This window comes from Populus nigra, chromosome 13 (genome assembly GCF_951802175.1).
Source record: "Populus nigra chromosome 13, ddPopNigr1.1, whole genome shotgun sequence".
In the NCBI taxonomy this organism is placed as follows: Eukaryota; Viridiplantae; Streptophyta; class Magnoliopsida; order Malpighiales; family Salicaceae; genus Populus; species Populus nigra.
The window spans coordinates 11,935,370-11,951,922 of NC_084864.1; the positions used below are offsets into that span (position 1 = coordinate 11,935,370).

General features: G+C 32.0%; 2 protein-coding genes and 1 long non-coding RNA gene across 5 annotated transcripts in view; 2 read left to right on the forward strand and 1 right to left on the reverse strand.

Moving 5' to 3' along the window:
• LOC133671695 (TMV resistance protein N-like) overlaps nucleotides 1–2,853 on the forward strand; it is a 38,149-nt gene extending 35,296 nt beyond the window's left edge. For all 3 annotated transcript variants that reach the window (XM_062092528.1, XM_062092529.1, XM_062092530.1), the window contains one exon: nucleotides 1,915–2,853. In XM_062092528.1, coding sequence (XP_061948512.1) covers nucleotides 1,915–2,641 — 727 coding nt within the window. In that variant the 3' untranslated portion in view covers nucleotides 2,642–2,853. The remainder of the gene's footprint in view (nucleotides 1–1,914) is intronic.
• Nucleotides 2,854–4,572: 1,719 nt separating this feature from the next.
• On the forward strand, nucleotides 4,573–9,771 carry LOC133670811 (DNA-directed RNA polymerase 2, chloroplastic/mitochondrial-like). The gene is made up of 8 exons (XM_062091416.1): nucleotides 4,573–4,700; nucleotides 4,772–5,397; nucleotides 6,321–6,532; nucleotides 6,622–6,711; nucleotides 6,959–7,017; nucleotides 8,588–8,705; nucleotides 8,915–9,028; nucleotides 9,427–9,771. Exons 1-8 carry the CDS (start codon nucleotides 4,573–4,575, stop codon nucleotides 9,463–9,465), a joined length of 1,386 nt encoding a protein of 461 aa, XP_061947400.1. The 3' UTR covers nucleotides 9,466–9,771.
• Nucleotides 9,772–10,764: 993 nt separating this feature from the next.
• LOC133671703 (uncharacterized) lies at nucleotides 10,765–11,857 on the reverse strand. Its single transcript, XR_009834337.1, has 2 exons — nucleotides 11,718–11,857; nucleotides 10,765–11,125 (listed from the first exon to the last, which is right to left on the reverse strand). It is a non-coding gene; the product is annotated as an uncharacterized LOC133671703 (long non-coding RNA).
• Between the last annotated feature and the right edge of the window lie 4,696 nt (nucleotides 11,858–16,553).

Consider the following 16,553-nt stretch of genomic DNA (forward strand, 5'->3'; position numbering starts at 1 on the left):
AACAATTATTAACCTCGTTGAATTCATGGTTCGGGTCCCATATTTAAATTTTTTTAAGGTTTAAGAAAAAAAAATTGAACTTGGTTGAGTTTATGAACTGAGTTACGAGTTTAACAAGTTAAGCTACAATAGCCGGACAATTATTTTTTTTTTCTAATGTTGCTTTCTTTTTACTGATATTTTTTTATATATATCCTTTTTTTAGATAATTTTCAATTTATGTTTTAATTAATATCACTTATCTGTGATTTGCTTTGTTTATTTAACCTTTTTTTAATATAAATTGTTTTTTTTATGGTGTTGTATATATTTGTTTTTAAAAGTTGAATATAAATTTAAGAAAAAACAATATAGAGTCTGGTTGAGTTCATGGTCTAGATCACATGTTTAGTTTTTTTTTTGTTGATGGTTGAATACGAATTTAAAGGGAAAACAATATTAAACCCGATTGAGTTCATGCTATGGGTCACGGATTTAACGAGTTAAGCCACAACAACATAACAATGTTTTTTTTTTTATATTGCTTTTTTTTACTGATATTTTTTTTTATATATTTTTTAAAATATTTTTTAAATTTATGTTTCAATTAATATTTCTCATCTGTGATTTTTTTTGTTTATTTATTTATTTTTGGATAGATATTGTTTTTTATGGTGTTGTTCGTATTTAATTTTTTAAAAAACTTAATATGATTCATCAACAATTTTTTTTATCTTTTTGTATAAAGACAAAAAGAAATTTATTTTAAAAAATAAAAAATATTTATTTTCAGATAACATAATATGTACAACAAACCTTGCATAATATTTTTTTCTACTTTTATTTTATTTAATCAATTTAATATGTGTGTTTTTTTAATATCATTTGATTGGATAAAAAGATTAATTTTAATAAATAAATTTAAAAAATATAACTGGGTAAATGTTTTGTTTATTAACACATTTGAATTTTTTAATTTTATTTTTAGTTATCGTTAATATATTTTTATTGTTATTAATTCACATAGTTATCAATTTATTTGATTACATGTATGTACGAGCTTTTTAATTTACAGATTAAATTTTTTTATGTATAAAATTGCATCGAAAAAACATGCATGCACAACTTTTTTGTAAGAGAAACAAATATCTGGTCTGTAAAATTAAGAGCGTCATCTTATTTTTTTTTCACAAATCTTTCAACAAAAAAAAAGGTTAGTGGACGTGGGCCCTAACAAAATGCGGCAATTGGACTGGCTTGATTTATTAGTCCCAACAACGCCTGGCCTTTCCTTCTTCTTCTTTTTTTCCTTTTATATGTTTTTTTTAATTTATATTTAGATTAACATCCCTTCTCCTTTTTTATGTTGTTTAGAGATCCTTTTTGAAATGATTGTTATTTTTTTAGCTATGTATTTAATTTTTGAGAAAGTTTTTCTGATTCATTTATAATTTTTTTAATCTTTTGTACATATGATATGAACTTTATTCTTGAAAATAAAAATTTTTATTTTCAAATAATATTTATAATATGTGCAGTCTTGCATATCATTTTTTTATTTTATTTTATTCAATCAATTTAATGTGTATATCTATTTTTATTATCGTTTGATTGAATAAAAAACTTGTTTTAATTAATAAATTTAGTAAATACAATCGCGTAAATATCTGGTCTTTTGAAATTAAATATCTTAATCTATACTTGTTTCTCGATTTTTTCACTTTTATTGTTAGTTATAGTTTATAGTTGTTTTTTTTTTTTTTACTTATTAACACACATAATTTTTTATTTATTTGATTATATTTATGCATAATTTTTTTTTTCACTTAGAATTTTTTAAATACAAAAACATGTTGAAAAAATCTATCTATAAATTTTTTATTAAAATTTTTTTTTAACACCCAAAAAAATATGTAACATCGATTCCATGTACAGTTTCTTTATACCTGAGCTGCAGCAGCTGTTCGAGGAGCCGGAGCAGCTGCTCGAGCAGCTCAATCATAAGCTGATGCTTGATAAGGAGCAGGTGCTCCAGCTGTGCTGGCGGCAGCAGCTCGATGTGCAGGTGCTCCAGCAGCGGCTTGATGAGCAGCTGCAGGTGCTCCAGCTGGTGCGGCAGCAGGTGCTCCAGCAGCCACAGGTGCTCCAGCAGCGGCAGCAGAAGCTCCAGTGGTGGCAGCAGTTCCAGCAGGGGTGGCAGAAGCAGCTGCACCAGCGGGTGCGGATCTGGCAGCAGCACCAGCGGGTGCCGGTCGGGCGGATCAGGCGGATCGGGCAGCTGCACCAGCAGGTGCAGATCGAGCAGCTCGATCAGCAGCAGCTCGATCAGCAGCAGCTGCTCGATCAGCAGCTGCTCGATCAGCAGCAGCTGCTCGATCGGCAGCAGAGGCAGCGGCAGCAGCTCGATGAGCAGCTGCTGATCAAGCAGCTCGATGAGCAGCTTGATCAGCAGCGGCAGCAGCAGCAGCTCGCTGAGCAGCTGCTCGATCAGCAGCAGCTCATCAGGCTGCTCCAGCAGCAGGTGCTCCAGCAGCAGGAGGTGCTCCGGCAGCAGCAGCAGCTGCTCCAGCTCCAGCAGCAGCAGCACCAGCAGCTGCTCCAGCAGCAGCAGCTCCAGCAGCAGCAGCTCCCTTGGTTTTGGTCAGGAATTAACTTGCTTTAGCTTGAAGATCTTCGTCAGTTTTTGCTCATGGTTTTGGTTTGAGGTAATTAGATTCACATTTTACTATGTATGGATTTTCTTCTTAAATTTAGGATAATCCCATGTTTGCGGATGGAAGGATTGTTTCCATATTAAAACTTTTATGGTTTTGTGCTCTGGAAAATTTCAACCATTATTTTGGAATCGCTAGTCTGCCTATTTTTTTAACTCTAGTTTTGGTGTCTGTGTTAGATTTAAGTTAAAAACAACATATATTTCTAAAAGATAAAACCAATAATTTCTTATCAACATGAATTTTTTTTTTCCATCAATTTCATTCAGAATTCTTTGAAATTAATTTTTTATTTATCTATCATTAATTTTAAGTATTTTAATATTTCATGTTATAATTAATATTCATGCAAAAAAATATTTTTCAACAAAATCTTAACTCATTAATTTAATTTTTGATTAAAATTTAAATACAATAACTACGTTTTAAAATTAATTTCTCCTAACCGTCAAAGAATCAATTCAATCCAATAACTTAAATTGTTAGGGGAGGTCTCAAGATATGATTTATATTATTCTCTAACACTCCTCTCAAGTGGAAGCATTTTGAATTTGAATTTGTATAAGATCACATTACCTTGTGTTTAATTTTTATTAAATAAATGAGGATGATGAGATTTGAACTCGTAACCGTTTAGTCATCAAGGCTCTGATATAATAGCAAAAAACCAGTTTAACTCAGTAACTTAAACTATCAAGTGATGTTTCAAGATATGATTTATATTATTTTTCAATACCAACAACATGCATTTTACATTCAAAATACATGAAAATTGATCTTATATACGACCGAGCTGTATGCATTCATTCTAATCATTCTAAACAATTCTCATAACTCTTAAGAGCCTATTTATTATTGTGGTAATATTATTATTATAACAATTATTTTTAAAATTATATTTTTTATTTTAAAATATATTGAAATAATATTTGTATTATTATTAAAAAATTATTTTTGATATCAGTACATTAAAATAATATATATAAAAAACTTAATTTAAAATAAAAAATTAAAATAATAAACTTAATTTTTTTAAAATGCAAATACAAACAAACAATCTACCCGACAACCTATTAGATCAAATCATTAGGAAAGGCGGCATCTTTAATTGGTTACTTTTATGTTAAAAGTGTTTGTTCTTTCTTCTCAAAAACAGAAAACCACCTTCGATGTGCAATGCAACATTTCATGCCCCAAGTTCGCTAGCTGCTGTCAAAACCCTGAAATATTGGAAATTAAAGTTTGCTGGTAGTAATTTTAGGTTATATCTTTCGCGAACATCTTGGAGTTATTCTTGAATTGACATAAATCTTGCTTCGTTAGTAACTGGTTTGAGACAAAAATAATAAAATTTAATTCTACATTCCTAATTATGCTCTGCAAATTACAAACAATAAAGATTAATAAAATTATATGCCAAAATTCTTTTTCTTTGTTATTTCAAATTGGCCCAACTTTATCTTAAGAATCCACCCAGGACTTGCAATTTATAACCCCAAGCCCTTGGAAACTTTTGAGATTATACAAATGCCCCCTCTAGTCCTAGATTCATGGCAACACAAGTAGTGAAAAGAGAGAAACAAACAAGACGATTTAGCCAAAAAACCCAAAGAAGGTTTATGCAGGGTATAAGGCGGCCGGTATGCTAATGCCACTATCATACCCTCTCTAAGAACTCATTTCCTTTCTCAAATTGCATTACCCGCGCATTTTAATTCATCTCTCAAATTCAATCACTTCAATTCCATTTCTTTTTCTTTTTTTTTTCTCATTTCCTTTAATTAGAGTGCCAACTCCCGTATATTTTCTACCAAAAATTTTGATCCTTTGATTACTTTTGATAAGAAACCCACAATTCTATCTTAAACCATCCACGGTTATGTGGAGAAACGTCGCAAAACAAGCCACTTTGAAATCCCAATCAAAGTCCCTCATTTTCCCTTCATTTCCAAGAACTTACAGCTTTTTAGGAGCCTCAAAAGAACCCATCTTTTTTGAGAAACTCAAGTTCCATTCGCTTAATAGCACAAGTCCACGACTGGGTTTTCGAGCAATTGGCGAAATATCAACCCATGAAGATTTTATGGGAAACCCCAGTTTTGTTTTTTTTTGAGAAATAGTGATAGTACTAATGGGAATCGGTGTGGTGGATTTTTCCCACGAGGGTATGTGAGTGTAGCTGAGGCGTTGTCATCAACAGATGTTGAAGATAATGTGTCAGGTGCCGATGAAGTGCGAGAATTGCAGCCAGAAATGAGGAAAGAAGAGGAGAAAGAGGAGCACTTTAGGAGGAGGAGGCTACATGCTAACCCTGGAATAGGGTCAAGGAAGCATAGGGTCTTAAGGAGATGGCAGGTGAAGATTGAGGCGGAAGCATGGGAACTGGCAACGAAAGAATATAAGGAGCTTTTGAAGGATATGTGTGAGCATAAGTTGGCTCCTAATTTGCCATATATGAAGAGTTTGTTCCTTGGTTGGTTTGAGCCGTTTACAGATGCAATTGCGAAAGAGCAGGAGTTGATTAGAACGGGGGAGAGTTGGCAGGGTTATGCTCCGTATTTTGATCTGTTGCCAGCTGACAAGATGTCTGTTATTGCAATGCATCAACTCGCAGCAATGGTAATGACAGGTGGGGAACATGGATGTGCACGAGTTGTGACTGCTGCTTGTATGATTGGTGATGCAATTGAGCAGGAGGTAAGTAATTTTTAATGTTTTATTTGCTTATTTTTACTTGCGGTTTGATTTGTAGACAGAGGATAATGAGTGCCCGAATAAAAATATTGAAAGATAAGGGAAAACATAAAGTTTCTTAAATTTACTTTTAGACAACCTTCATCTGAGGTGATGAACTATGAAGAAAGATGAAAGTTACTATGTACAATTATGAGATGAAAATCAGCTATGGAGCTAGTAGCGCCTGGAAAATTAGATTTTGAAGTTACGTTCCAAGTTTTGTCGAATGTTGAATGGGGTTTTTCTAGATTTCTTTCTTATATATCTGTAGTTTTTACTCTCAGTCCAAGTTCTTCTGCTGTTCCTAGTTCCAGGGAGGACACTAAATGTAGGTAGGAAAAACAATGTAGTGTAAGATCCTTTAGATACCAAGTTCTTACAATTTTGTCATTATGTATTAAACTTTTCATATCACGGGCCTTATTAGGCTGAATATTCTATTACGCCTTTCTTTTTTGAGCTAAAATTTCTTCAAAGCATGGACATGGTGGACTCATAAGGGTGACATTTCAACTTTCCTTTGTCAGAGCTCATCTCATGTTTCGACATTGTTTCACTATGGATTTATACTTTTGCATTTCCCTGTTGGGGACAGCAATTATCTTTATCATTTCAATTATTTGTGTTCTTGTTTGTGCCTTTGTTTTGTAAGTTGTTTAAGTTTTTCTCTTAGTTTAGACTTTAAAGGCACGTGTGACACTTTGCTCTACTGTCTCTTCTGACTATGGGAGTTGCTTCCTCTTTTCTTTTCCTTTTTGTTTTTAAGAAAAAGAAATATACAATGAAGAGATATTTAGGTGTACCATTCTTAATCCATTTTTTGGACCTCCTAACTCTTCAGTCTTGTTCTCTTTCTTTGAACTGAGGACTGAATCTGTAACAGTTTCTGTGTACACAATATCTTGGAGAAAACAAGGAAGAAAAAGGAAAAGGCTAATGATAGCAAGAATGGTGTAGAAGGTGAATCCCCTGCTGTCATGAAGGAACAAGAAAACCTAAGAAAAAAGGTTACTGATTTGATTAAAAAACGAAAGCTGCCAGCTGTGAGCAAGATTGTGAAGGGGAAGGATGATTCAAAACCATGGAATGCTGCTAGGGCTAAGGTTTGTGTGCTTGTAATCATTGATAAAGGCTAATTTTCTTGAACAAATGTATCGTGTACGAATTTGATTTCTGTCCTTGCACTTTGCAGCTTGGAAGCCGTCTAATTGAGTTGCTGTTACAAACAAAATATGGTGTTATTAAATGTGACCCACTAGTCCTCAAAGGCCTAGAGAAAACTGTGAGTAACCCTGTCAAATTTTGTTCTTCTAGTGATATCTAGTTTTCATATTTTATCATCCTTTATGACATGAACTTGTGTCGGGGTGCCATATACTTTCAAAGCAGATAGGTTAGTTTCTAGATTTTAGAGCTGAAACAGATAAGATTTGCAGGCAATTTCCATGGTGCCTCTTAAGTTGCAGCAGTTTGTCTTTCATTCTTTTTTCTTGCACAAGAAGTCATAAAAATGTTGTTTCTCCAAACAGGCTAGGCAGGAGGTGATTCCTTATATGCCAATGTTGGTGCCACCACTTACATGGAGAGGGTATGTTAACTTGTTTTATATTTACAGTTTTTCCACGATTGTCTTGTTTTAATTTTATATTTTTTAGTTGGATATATTCCAAGTTCAGAAATATTAACATAGTGTTTTGGTTACTTCTGCTTGATGCCTGGAGCTGTTTTCAATTTTCATGTCAAGTTAAATGCTTAAAATGGTATAATAGATGAAGGGATGAATATCTGATTATAAAGGCTGGAATTCCAATCCAATTTCAATTAATTGAAATTAATATTTCAGCATGTTTCAAGGCTCTGCCTCTCCATTTCTGTAACCTGCATTGGAAGGGAAACTAATTGTCCTGCAGGTGTTTATTGAAAACATGGTGAATGTGAGATATGAGATGGAAGGTTTTGTCTAGGATTCTCAACAAAACAGAGAACAGTGTCTTTAAACATGTCTAATACGGGAAAATTAATATGGGAAAATTAACATTATTGCCACAGGCAGGAGAGTTTAGAGATTGCTATGGAATTCTTTTTTATATTGTTTTTTATGTTAAAGGGAGAGGTATACTTCATGGAAAAGAATGATTGGCAGTTAGAGATAAAATATAGAGAAAGAAAAGGTGTTAGGTTTTCTTCAAGGATGCTGTGGTGGATTATTTTAGCGGAAGAAAAGATTAGAGTTTCGAATTGTTGTTTTCATGTGAAGTCAGACACCTAGTTAATTTAGGATTAGGATAGTACATAGAGAACTTGATTGAAGTAGTTTGGTTTCTTTAGGTGATGATTCATAGATAGGTATTTATTTTAAATTTCAAATGTGCCAGAAGTGCAAGGAGACAACAGATGATTACATGGGTGAAATGGCACGGACGGATCTTTGCAGTCAAACTGAGATTTTTGAACCTTATTGTTTCGCAAGTTAGTTAGGATATGTTTTTCATGGACTTTGGTTAAGTTTTTCATGAATAGGCGATCACAATCCTCATTGGAAAAACTACACATACTTGGGAATATGAAGAGGCCTCTATCGCAGCTTCTGCCATTCAACCTATTTGCCTTTAAATCTGATAAGCTCCCTGGTGCTTCTGGTAGTAAATTGCCCATTAGGACTGGGATTCCTGGACACACTTTCTATCTACAAAAAGAAAAGATTTAAACCAGTGATTGCACTCTGAATATCTTAATTTGATCAGATTGAGCATCAGACGAAAACCATTTCATGAATTGGTTTTGGGGAAAGAGCACTTTGTTTACTAGCAAGTTTATAGGGGGTCTTGGCTCTTTCACTCAATCATCATGCAAGTTGCAGGAGGCACATTAGCATAGTCCCCACTAAAATTAATTTTAGATCCTTGTATACAAATTTGGAAGATACAAATTCTTCATACATGTTCCTTACATATGCTACTTTAATCTGGAATTTAATGAGTTTGTGGTTGGATTCTGGTTCCCATGTAGTTGTAGCAACTCTTAACACCACTATTGCTTCTAGTAACAAATCAGGACCTGGCATTTAAGTAGCTTTTTGATGTGTTCTATGCTCTTGTTAGATAATTGTGTCATAGCTCTCTTACTCGTGTCGAGCATAAACTCAATGCCCTTTGCAGTTATGATAAAGGAGCTCACTTGTTCTTACCATCCTTTGTCATGCGGATACATGGTGCTAAACAGCAACGTGAAGCCGTTAAGAGGGCACCTAGGAAGCAGCTACAAGCAGTTTTCGAGGTCTGTACATATTAGATGCATTGCATGGTTACTGATGCATATTTTATTGTTTGAACTAAATCATCTTTTGGTACTAATATGTGATGTTCTTTGAACAAAATCTCATACTGATAATTTTGTATACCTTCACATGCTATCACATGTGTAGATTTGACCAGCTTAGCTTCTGGTTTAACAAGGATTCTCTTTTGTTTGACTTAATTTTCCAGGCCCTGGATACACTAGGGAATACCAAATGGAGGGTAAATAAGAGGGTACTTAGTGTTGTTCATAGAATATGGAGTAATGGAGGCTGTCTTGCTGATTTGGTAGACCACAGTGATGTGAGTATCTTTTCGAATATTTCTTTTGAAGCTTTTGAAAAGAAATATTAACATTTATCATTCATTTATGCACTTTTGACCAAATTTTTCTTTTGCTTTTTTATGTTGTCCCACTGAGAAGACCTTTTTTGTTCTTTTGTGTGAAAAAAAAACTAAATAAACTAATTTCAGTTTTTAAATTCTAAAACAGATTGAACCAGATGAAGTCATAGACTAGTCATTATTATTATATTCCCATTATTATTTATTATTCTATAGATTTTTCGAAGCTTTTGAAAAGAAAAATAAACATTGATCATTCATTCACTTTTGAAAAAAAATTCTTTTGCTTTTTTATGTTGTTCCACTGAGATGGCCTTTTTTTTTCTTTTGTGAATTATGATTTGACGTCAAACCAGATGGATTATCAGCTGCAGCCACAATTATTTGATGCATAGCAAAATAATTATTCAGAATCACAGTACCTTGGCAGTCCTTTCCAGCCAACTTGATGTGTTGTGTGCTAGTCCGATGAAAATCAAGATCCCAAAGAGGGTGATGCCGCTGATGGTTGGTTAATAATAAAAACAAAATTACAATCACTTTAGAAACACTTATTGCACTAACCAATAGCTAGCAGTTCATACATTAAAGTGTCCTTTCAATCATATTAGTCTAACAAAATTCTTAATAGTGATTCTTTTCTTTATCCTCGTACCTTTTGTTATTGATTTCATCCTTAATTAGTATGTTGTTTGTTGGTTTTTTTTTTATTAGTAGTCTCTTTTATTGGCATGTTCTTGGTTGTCGAAGGTTTTTATCAGATTTTGAAACTTGATTTGAGATCAATTTAAATTTAATGAGAGATGTTTGAATTTCTTAGGTTTCAATTCATGAGTTTGAGAGAGAAAAAAGAAAGTCACTTAATATTAGGTGAGGAGAGAGAAAGAGATAGGTTGGTCACAATTCGATAACAAAAAAAAATTAATCTTAGTGATAATGGGATTCACCTGCCAAGAGTAGTTTCATTGTGGTTTTACACCTTTCATCTTATCAGACAAAAGTAGATCGAAACTTTAAAAGTTTTTTTGAATTGTATGATTTCTTAGTTTTTTAACCGGTTATCGATCGAAGCGTCGCTTAGAAAACATAGTAGGAATCATACCCCCAATATAGCTCGGGTGCATGGAGAGCAGTTAGATCTCATTAAAGCAAATAATTCATCAATCATAATCAAAACTCAAAACAAAGCATGCAAGCACACCATGAATAACGTTGATGGTAAAAAAAATTAAAAATGATGTGTAAATTGAGATGGAGAGCTAAATATATAATTGAGATATCTATGCCTCATTACATGTTATCAAGGTCTTTTAATAAATAAAAAAAACTTATGAATTATAAATACACAATGATATTTTTAAAACAGAGGTTCACAATCTTTATTTTCTATTGTTTATATATTTTTAAAACATTTCTCTTTAGAATATTTTTGTATTTTTTTTAAAAAAAAGATATTTATTTAAACATTGGAGAGTCTCTATTTTTACCAAAAAAGATCTTTTGCAAATACTAATCACAAGCTACCAATATTTACCTAACATCAAGTATAAGTTATCAATCACATTAGAGATAATAAATAAGATTGATAAGACTAGTTAATTAACAAATTATCCAACCTAAAAAACTATTTCTAGATGAATTTTTTTGGACTTTCTCGTAAAGCATATCTTCACAGGAAAAAAAAAAAAAGCTGATTCAGCAAAGCACGTTAGCACGTTATCAGGGGTCTGTATTTGCTTTCATTAACTAAAATAGCAAGAGCAACACAATCCATATATACATAGTGTGTTCATCCAAATCAGTTGGAAATTGATGATCCTGATAAAATAAAATAATAAAAAAAAAAAAACAAAAAACAGGAAGCATTACAAACAACGCCCTGCATGCCATAGAGATGAACTTTTTTTTTTCTAACCAACTGTAAATCAAAGTGCGCAAGCCCTGACCAATAAGAAACTGGGAATAACACGCAATAGCAATTGAATCCAAGCTCGTCTTTCCTCCCCTCCTTCTTTTTCTTGGGTAAAAAATCATCATCACCTCTCTTTTTTATCCCTGTTAAAAAGATCAAAACAGCCTTCAAAAACAACCTTACTCTCCAACAAACCAAAGACAGAACCTACAGTGTTTTACTAGTTACAGTTGTCGCACGTGTGTGTGGCGTCGCGACGATCTTTCCACTCTCAAGGTGTAAGTGTATCTATCTGGCAAATATAAGGAGATAATAAATTCTTTTATTTTATCCATGGAAAATTGGAATGGGAGTCGCCACCTAATATTCTGGTCACTAGGAACCCTAACTGGTCTTAGAGATCGGGTACGGGGACTGGTTGTGTAAAGGGAAGGTATTAGCACCCGGAAGGTATCTGAAACTCTTAAAGTAACCGGAAAAATTTCGAAGTCATTGGAATAAAAAGAAAGAAAAGGGCTTTGGAAGTTGGTTACTAAGATACCAGAAGAAGAAAAATTATTGGGCTTGGCTGGATCTTGTGCCTCTTTAGCCAACACTTACCACACGGTTTGTTTCGTCTAGATTCGTGAAATACTCGTAGAAATTTGGTGTTTACTGATTTCTAAGTAAACTTGTACTTGTCCCAGCTTGAAATTGCTAATTGGTAGATTTAATTGCCGAATTTCTTGATCTTACCTCCTGTTTCATGTTTGACCACTGGAGCAGGCCTTATACAAAATAGCGTGGAAAGCAATTGCTGAACCAAGCGAGCTAGTTGAGGCTAGAAAGGATCGGTACTAATTTATTGCTATAGGGATTTTCATGGCTTCCACCAGCGTGCAAGGAATAACCTCATCTTCATCTTCTCCTCCTCCACTTTTTATGTAAGATGTGCTCCTTAGTTTTAGAGGCAAAGACACCCGGAACTACTTGATTCTAATCTGGCTCAGAGAGGCATCAATGTATACATGGATGATAGGGAGCTCGAGAGAGGAAAGACCATCGAACCTGCTCTCTGCAAGGCCATCGAAGAAACAAGGTTTTCTGTCATTATATTTTCAAGAGATTACGCGTCTTCACCATGGTTCTTGGATGAACTTGTCAAGATTGTTCAGTGCATGAAAGAGATGGGGCACACTGTTCTGCCAGTTGGATCCCTAGAGGTAGCCGAGCAGAAAGGGCAATATGAGAAAGCCGCAGATACATAAAGCATAAAAAAATTATAGATGAATTAAAAAAACAATTAATAATTAAATATATATAAAATATTTTTTTAAAAAAAAACAACTATGCATCATTTAAAAAAGACGAAGTAATAAATAAAAAATAAATAAAAAAAGTATTTTAAAAAATACATATAAATTTTTTTTAAAAACCATAAAAAAGAAGAAAAAAAGAAAAAGGCATGGTGCCGTGCCGCTAGACTTGACCCATTTGAAAGGCTAGTGAGCCCTTTTTAAATAAAAATGTAAATGGGGTACATATCATCCGCCCCAATGTTTTTTGAAAAAAAAAAGTTAGACGACATATCGTCTGACTTTGCCCAGATTCCGGGCACTGTGATGTTTAGAAAATTTGGGCTAAAAGGTTTTTTATCCAAAAACCTATTTTTAAAACTATTTTTTATTTAAAACACCTGAAAAACACTCTAGGCATCTTAATAAATCCATCAATGACCCAAAAAAATCATCCTAAAACCTAAAATTAACATGAAACAAAAAATCTTCCCAAACTCAGATGAGTTTTTTTAGGACTTTGCCTAGATTCTAATCACGATAGTGATTGGAAATTCATATCTGAAGGGTTTTTTACCCAAAAAATTATTTTTCAATCCATTTTTTTTATCTGAAACTCCTAGAAAACTCCCTATGTATGCACCTTAATAAATTCATTCATGGCCTCAAAAAACTATCTCAAAACTTGAAATCAACCCGAAACAAAAACTTTTCCTGGATTTTAGATATATTTGTTTAGTCATGTTCAAGGTAGAAAAAATACATAAATTGAATTCTTCTCATCAAATGACATTTACCAGAAAGATCTATCGTTTTAATGACTAAAATCAATGCCGGCAATATTTATCTCCCCATAACTTTTAGCCATAACTTTCATTAATTGTATTTAAGAATGGAGTTATAGTTTGGCTCATGTGATGATGTGGGATGAATGTTTTTTATAGCATACTTAAAGCAATTTAGAAAACATGACCTTTGAGTTTTGGAAACATACACTAGGCACGGACCCATGCTATATTACAGGTCTATATTTATTTATGATTTATCTTTTTATTAGTTTCTTCAATTGATCTCTATGTTTCTCTTGTATAAATTTGTTATATTAATTAATTTTGGTGTATTTCTTTTAAAATATCTTGAAAACACCTTAGAATTAAAACATATTCAACGTTAAGTAGTTTAAAAATCATAAATCAAATCGAATTAAAACAAAATTTATAGGTTCCATTCCACTTTTTTCAACATATTTGAATGGCAAAACCATTTTCATTACACTCCAGACAAACTCATTAAACTCTCAATCTATTTTTTCCGAGATTCGTCTCAGGAAATATTTCTAATTAAGGACTCCAAGGGATAATATATAATTCTCTCTATCCAGGCTGCTTCCCATAGATGCCTACTTTCCCCTTTCACCATCAGGGAGATCTAAGGACATTGCCTAGACTAGCCCACGAGAGCCCTTTCTAAGTAACACATTCAACTCATATTTTCATTACCTATCATTCTTCCCTTACCCTTGAAGTTTACAATGTTAAAACTCTAGATCTAAGAGCATCTACAAGGGAAAAATAGAAGAATCAAATTGATAATATAACTTTTTAAATAGTATAAATATAATATTTTTTTAGTGTATGCACTCCAATAAAAAAAACCATTTAAAAAGGCTAATTATATTTTAATATATTTGATATTGATACAACTATTATTTAATTATAACTAACTAATAAAACTCCAATTAAAACTCCTCTTTTACATAAAGATTTATTAAACAAACTTTAGGCTCTTTTGACCGATATATAAAAATAACTCTCTAACATAGAAACAGCTATAAAAATGAAGGATGAAAGCTTTTTTATTTTTTTTTGTCCTTTTTTGTTTTTTTGTTTTTTTTTTGGCTCTTCGTTTAGAGATGGCCCTAGAATCATTCAATTTTTCTTGGAATTGTATCCATAAAGTAGCACGGGTTCCCTGACAAGATTGAATGTGATCTAGAAAGGGTTCTAAGAAACTAATATGGCTTATTTTAGCACACCAAACTAAATATTAGGATTGTTTTGTATTAATTGCTTAATTGAATGAAGGAATGAAACCAAATCCCATGTTTTTGATTGGTGTACAAAGGAATATTTTATTTGAAAATGAAACAAAAACATAATATAGGTCTACATTTATTATTTAAAGAAAAAATTGAACTATGTTCCATTAGGAGGTGATGCCATCTAACTCGGCATTTGACGCAACATTAATTAAGGGTCATTATTTTTTGTTTGATTTGGTTTTTATCTATAAAAAGCAATTAAATCAATTTTTTTATTAAAAAACAACTAAAACCAATTCAAACTAACAGGTTCCGGTTCGATTTGGTTCGATTATTTTTAAAAAAAACCAGCAAAAACCTGTATTGTGTTTTGGGCTTAATGTCATGTGATATTTCATTACAAGGATTGCATAATCTTTTATAGAATGGTTTAGAATGCTTAATGTCTTGTCACTCTTATTAACAACAAAAATAGAGTTTTAAAAGCAAATAGTATTTGGCACCAAGAGTGAAAGAAGAAGAAGCAACAACAGCTTGCAAATATTAGAGCATCTGATTGAACTGTTTTTAGAGAAAAGATGAACGTTAAGCGATTGGTCCATAATCAACAAAGGCTTATCTACGAGGAGCCCAACACTTCTCCAAGCCTTGTTGAAGATCTATCAATCTGTAAGATGAAGATTGAAAACTTGTTAGACGACTAGATCTGTGAAGTTTTGTACAGTGATGAGAAAATTATTTTTTATCAGGCTGAGAGTGTGAGAGATTGAGATATGAGAGTTCTGAGATTTGTGAAGGCTTGGGGCGGCTTGCGAGAGTTGAGGGGTAGGAAGTAAAGAGATGCTAGGGTTGAAAATTACAAAGTGCTTTTATAGCATTTGTTTTTAACTAAACTGGTTTGGTTTGGTTTTTTTTATTTCAGGCTTATTAAACCAAAACCGAACCGACCTGAAAATTTTAAAAAAGATTCTAATAGGTTTTTTTATGGTTCGGTTTTTTCAGTTATTTTTTTTTTGTTTTCTTGGTTTAATCAGTTTTTCGATTTTTTTGCACTCCCCTAACATTGATGAATTATAGAAAAAGTGATGTGGTGTAATAGAAATTGAGGGTTTTGAGCATATATGAAGATTTTCCATAGCTAAATAGAGAATTATCACAAACAGAATTTATAAATAGTCTAATAAATGCTTTAATGAACTAGTGAAATATGGCTAGATCTAGGAGAACATTTAATGAATCACACCAAACCAGCAAAAAAATAATAAAAGATCATAATTTTTTATCTCACTTTTGAATTGGACTAAAATTTCTGTAGAATATTCCTAAGGCTTAGTTTTATAAGTTGCTTAACTTGTGGTCATGCCTCAATGATATTGTTTGATTCAATTTTATTATTTTTCCTTGATTTATTTTGGATTCTATGTTATTTTTATCTTTCCGTTTGGTTTTAGGATAATAATTTTTCTTACTATGTTAAGGTTAATTTCATGTCTATATAAAGACTTGTAAATATCCAGAGAGACAAGTTATCAATTCATTATTTCAAAAATAAAAATAAGATCTTAGGGTTCTTCGTGTTTTAATCTTTTTTTGGCTAATTCTTTATCTTTATGTGCTTATTGTTTATCCTTGTAGGGCTTTCAACTCTATCAAAAAGTCTACCCATAATTTTCATTAATTGTATTTAAGAATGGAGTTATAGTTTGCCTCACGATGATGAGGGATGAATGTTCTTTATAGCATACTTAAAGCTATTTTGAAAACATGACCTTTGAGTTTTAGATAATTAGACTCGGTTAAGAGGGTGGTGGCTCAGTTTTTTTTTAAAAAAATATCAATGTAAAATTTATAATATTTAATATAAGACCTTTATAATTATTAGTTTGAAAATAATAATAATTTTGTAAATTATTAGATGTTTTTTGTTGATATTTTTTAAAATAATAATAATTTACAAAGATAATAATAAACTATAATTTCTGAAAAAATAAAGATAAAATAACTAAACTACACAATGATCAAGTAATTTCTTCTTTTAAAAAAAATATCATAGAAACTTTTTATTGTATCTAAAATGTCCTTATTTACTTTTTGAAAAAGATAGTCATAGGAAAAACTTAAAAGATTAGAGAAATAAACATGATTATTTAATTTAATTTTGTTTTTGAGTTTATTTTCTTAAAAATATTTCTATAAATTCTTATTATTTTCATTTTAACTATTTTTATCTAGACAATAATTAAGGGCGTTATATGT

What these genes read in the sequence shown, in the direction of transcription:
- LOC133670811 (XM_062091416.1), top strand. Translation starts at nt 4,573, where the DNA reads ATGTGGAGAAACGTCGCAAAACAAGCCACTTTGAAATCCCAATCAAAG. An exon ending in CCACCACTTACATGGAGAGG is followed by an intron (nt 7,018 to 8,587) that starts GTATGTTAACTT and finishes TGCCCTTTGCAG; the next exon opens with TTATGATAAAGGAGCTCACT. An exon ending in ATTTGGTAGACCACAGTGAT is followed by an intron (nt 9,029 to 9,426) that starts GTGAGTATCTTT and finishes ACGTCAAACCAG; the next exon opens with ATGGATTATCAGCTGCAGCC.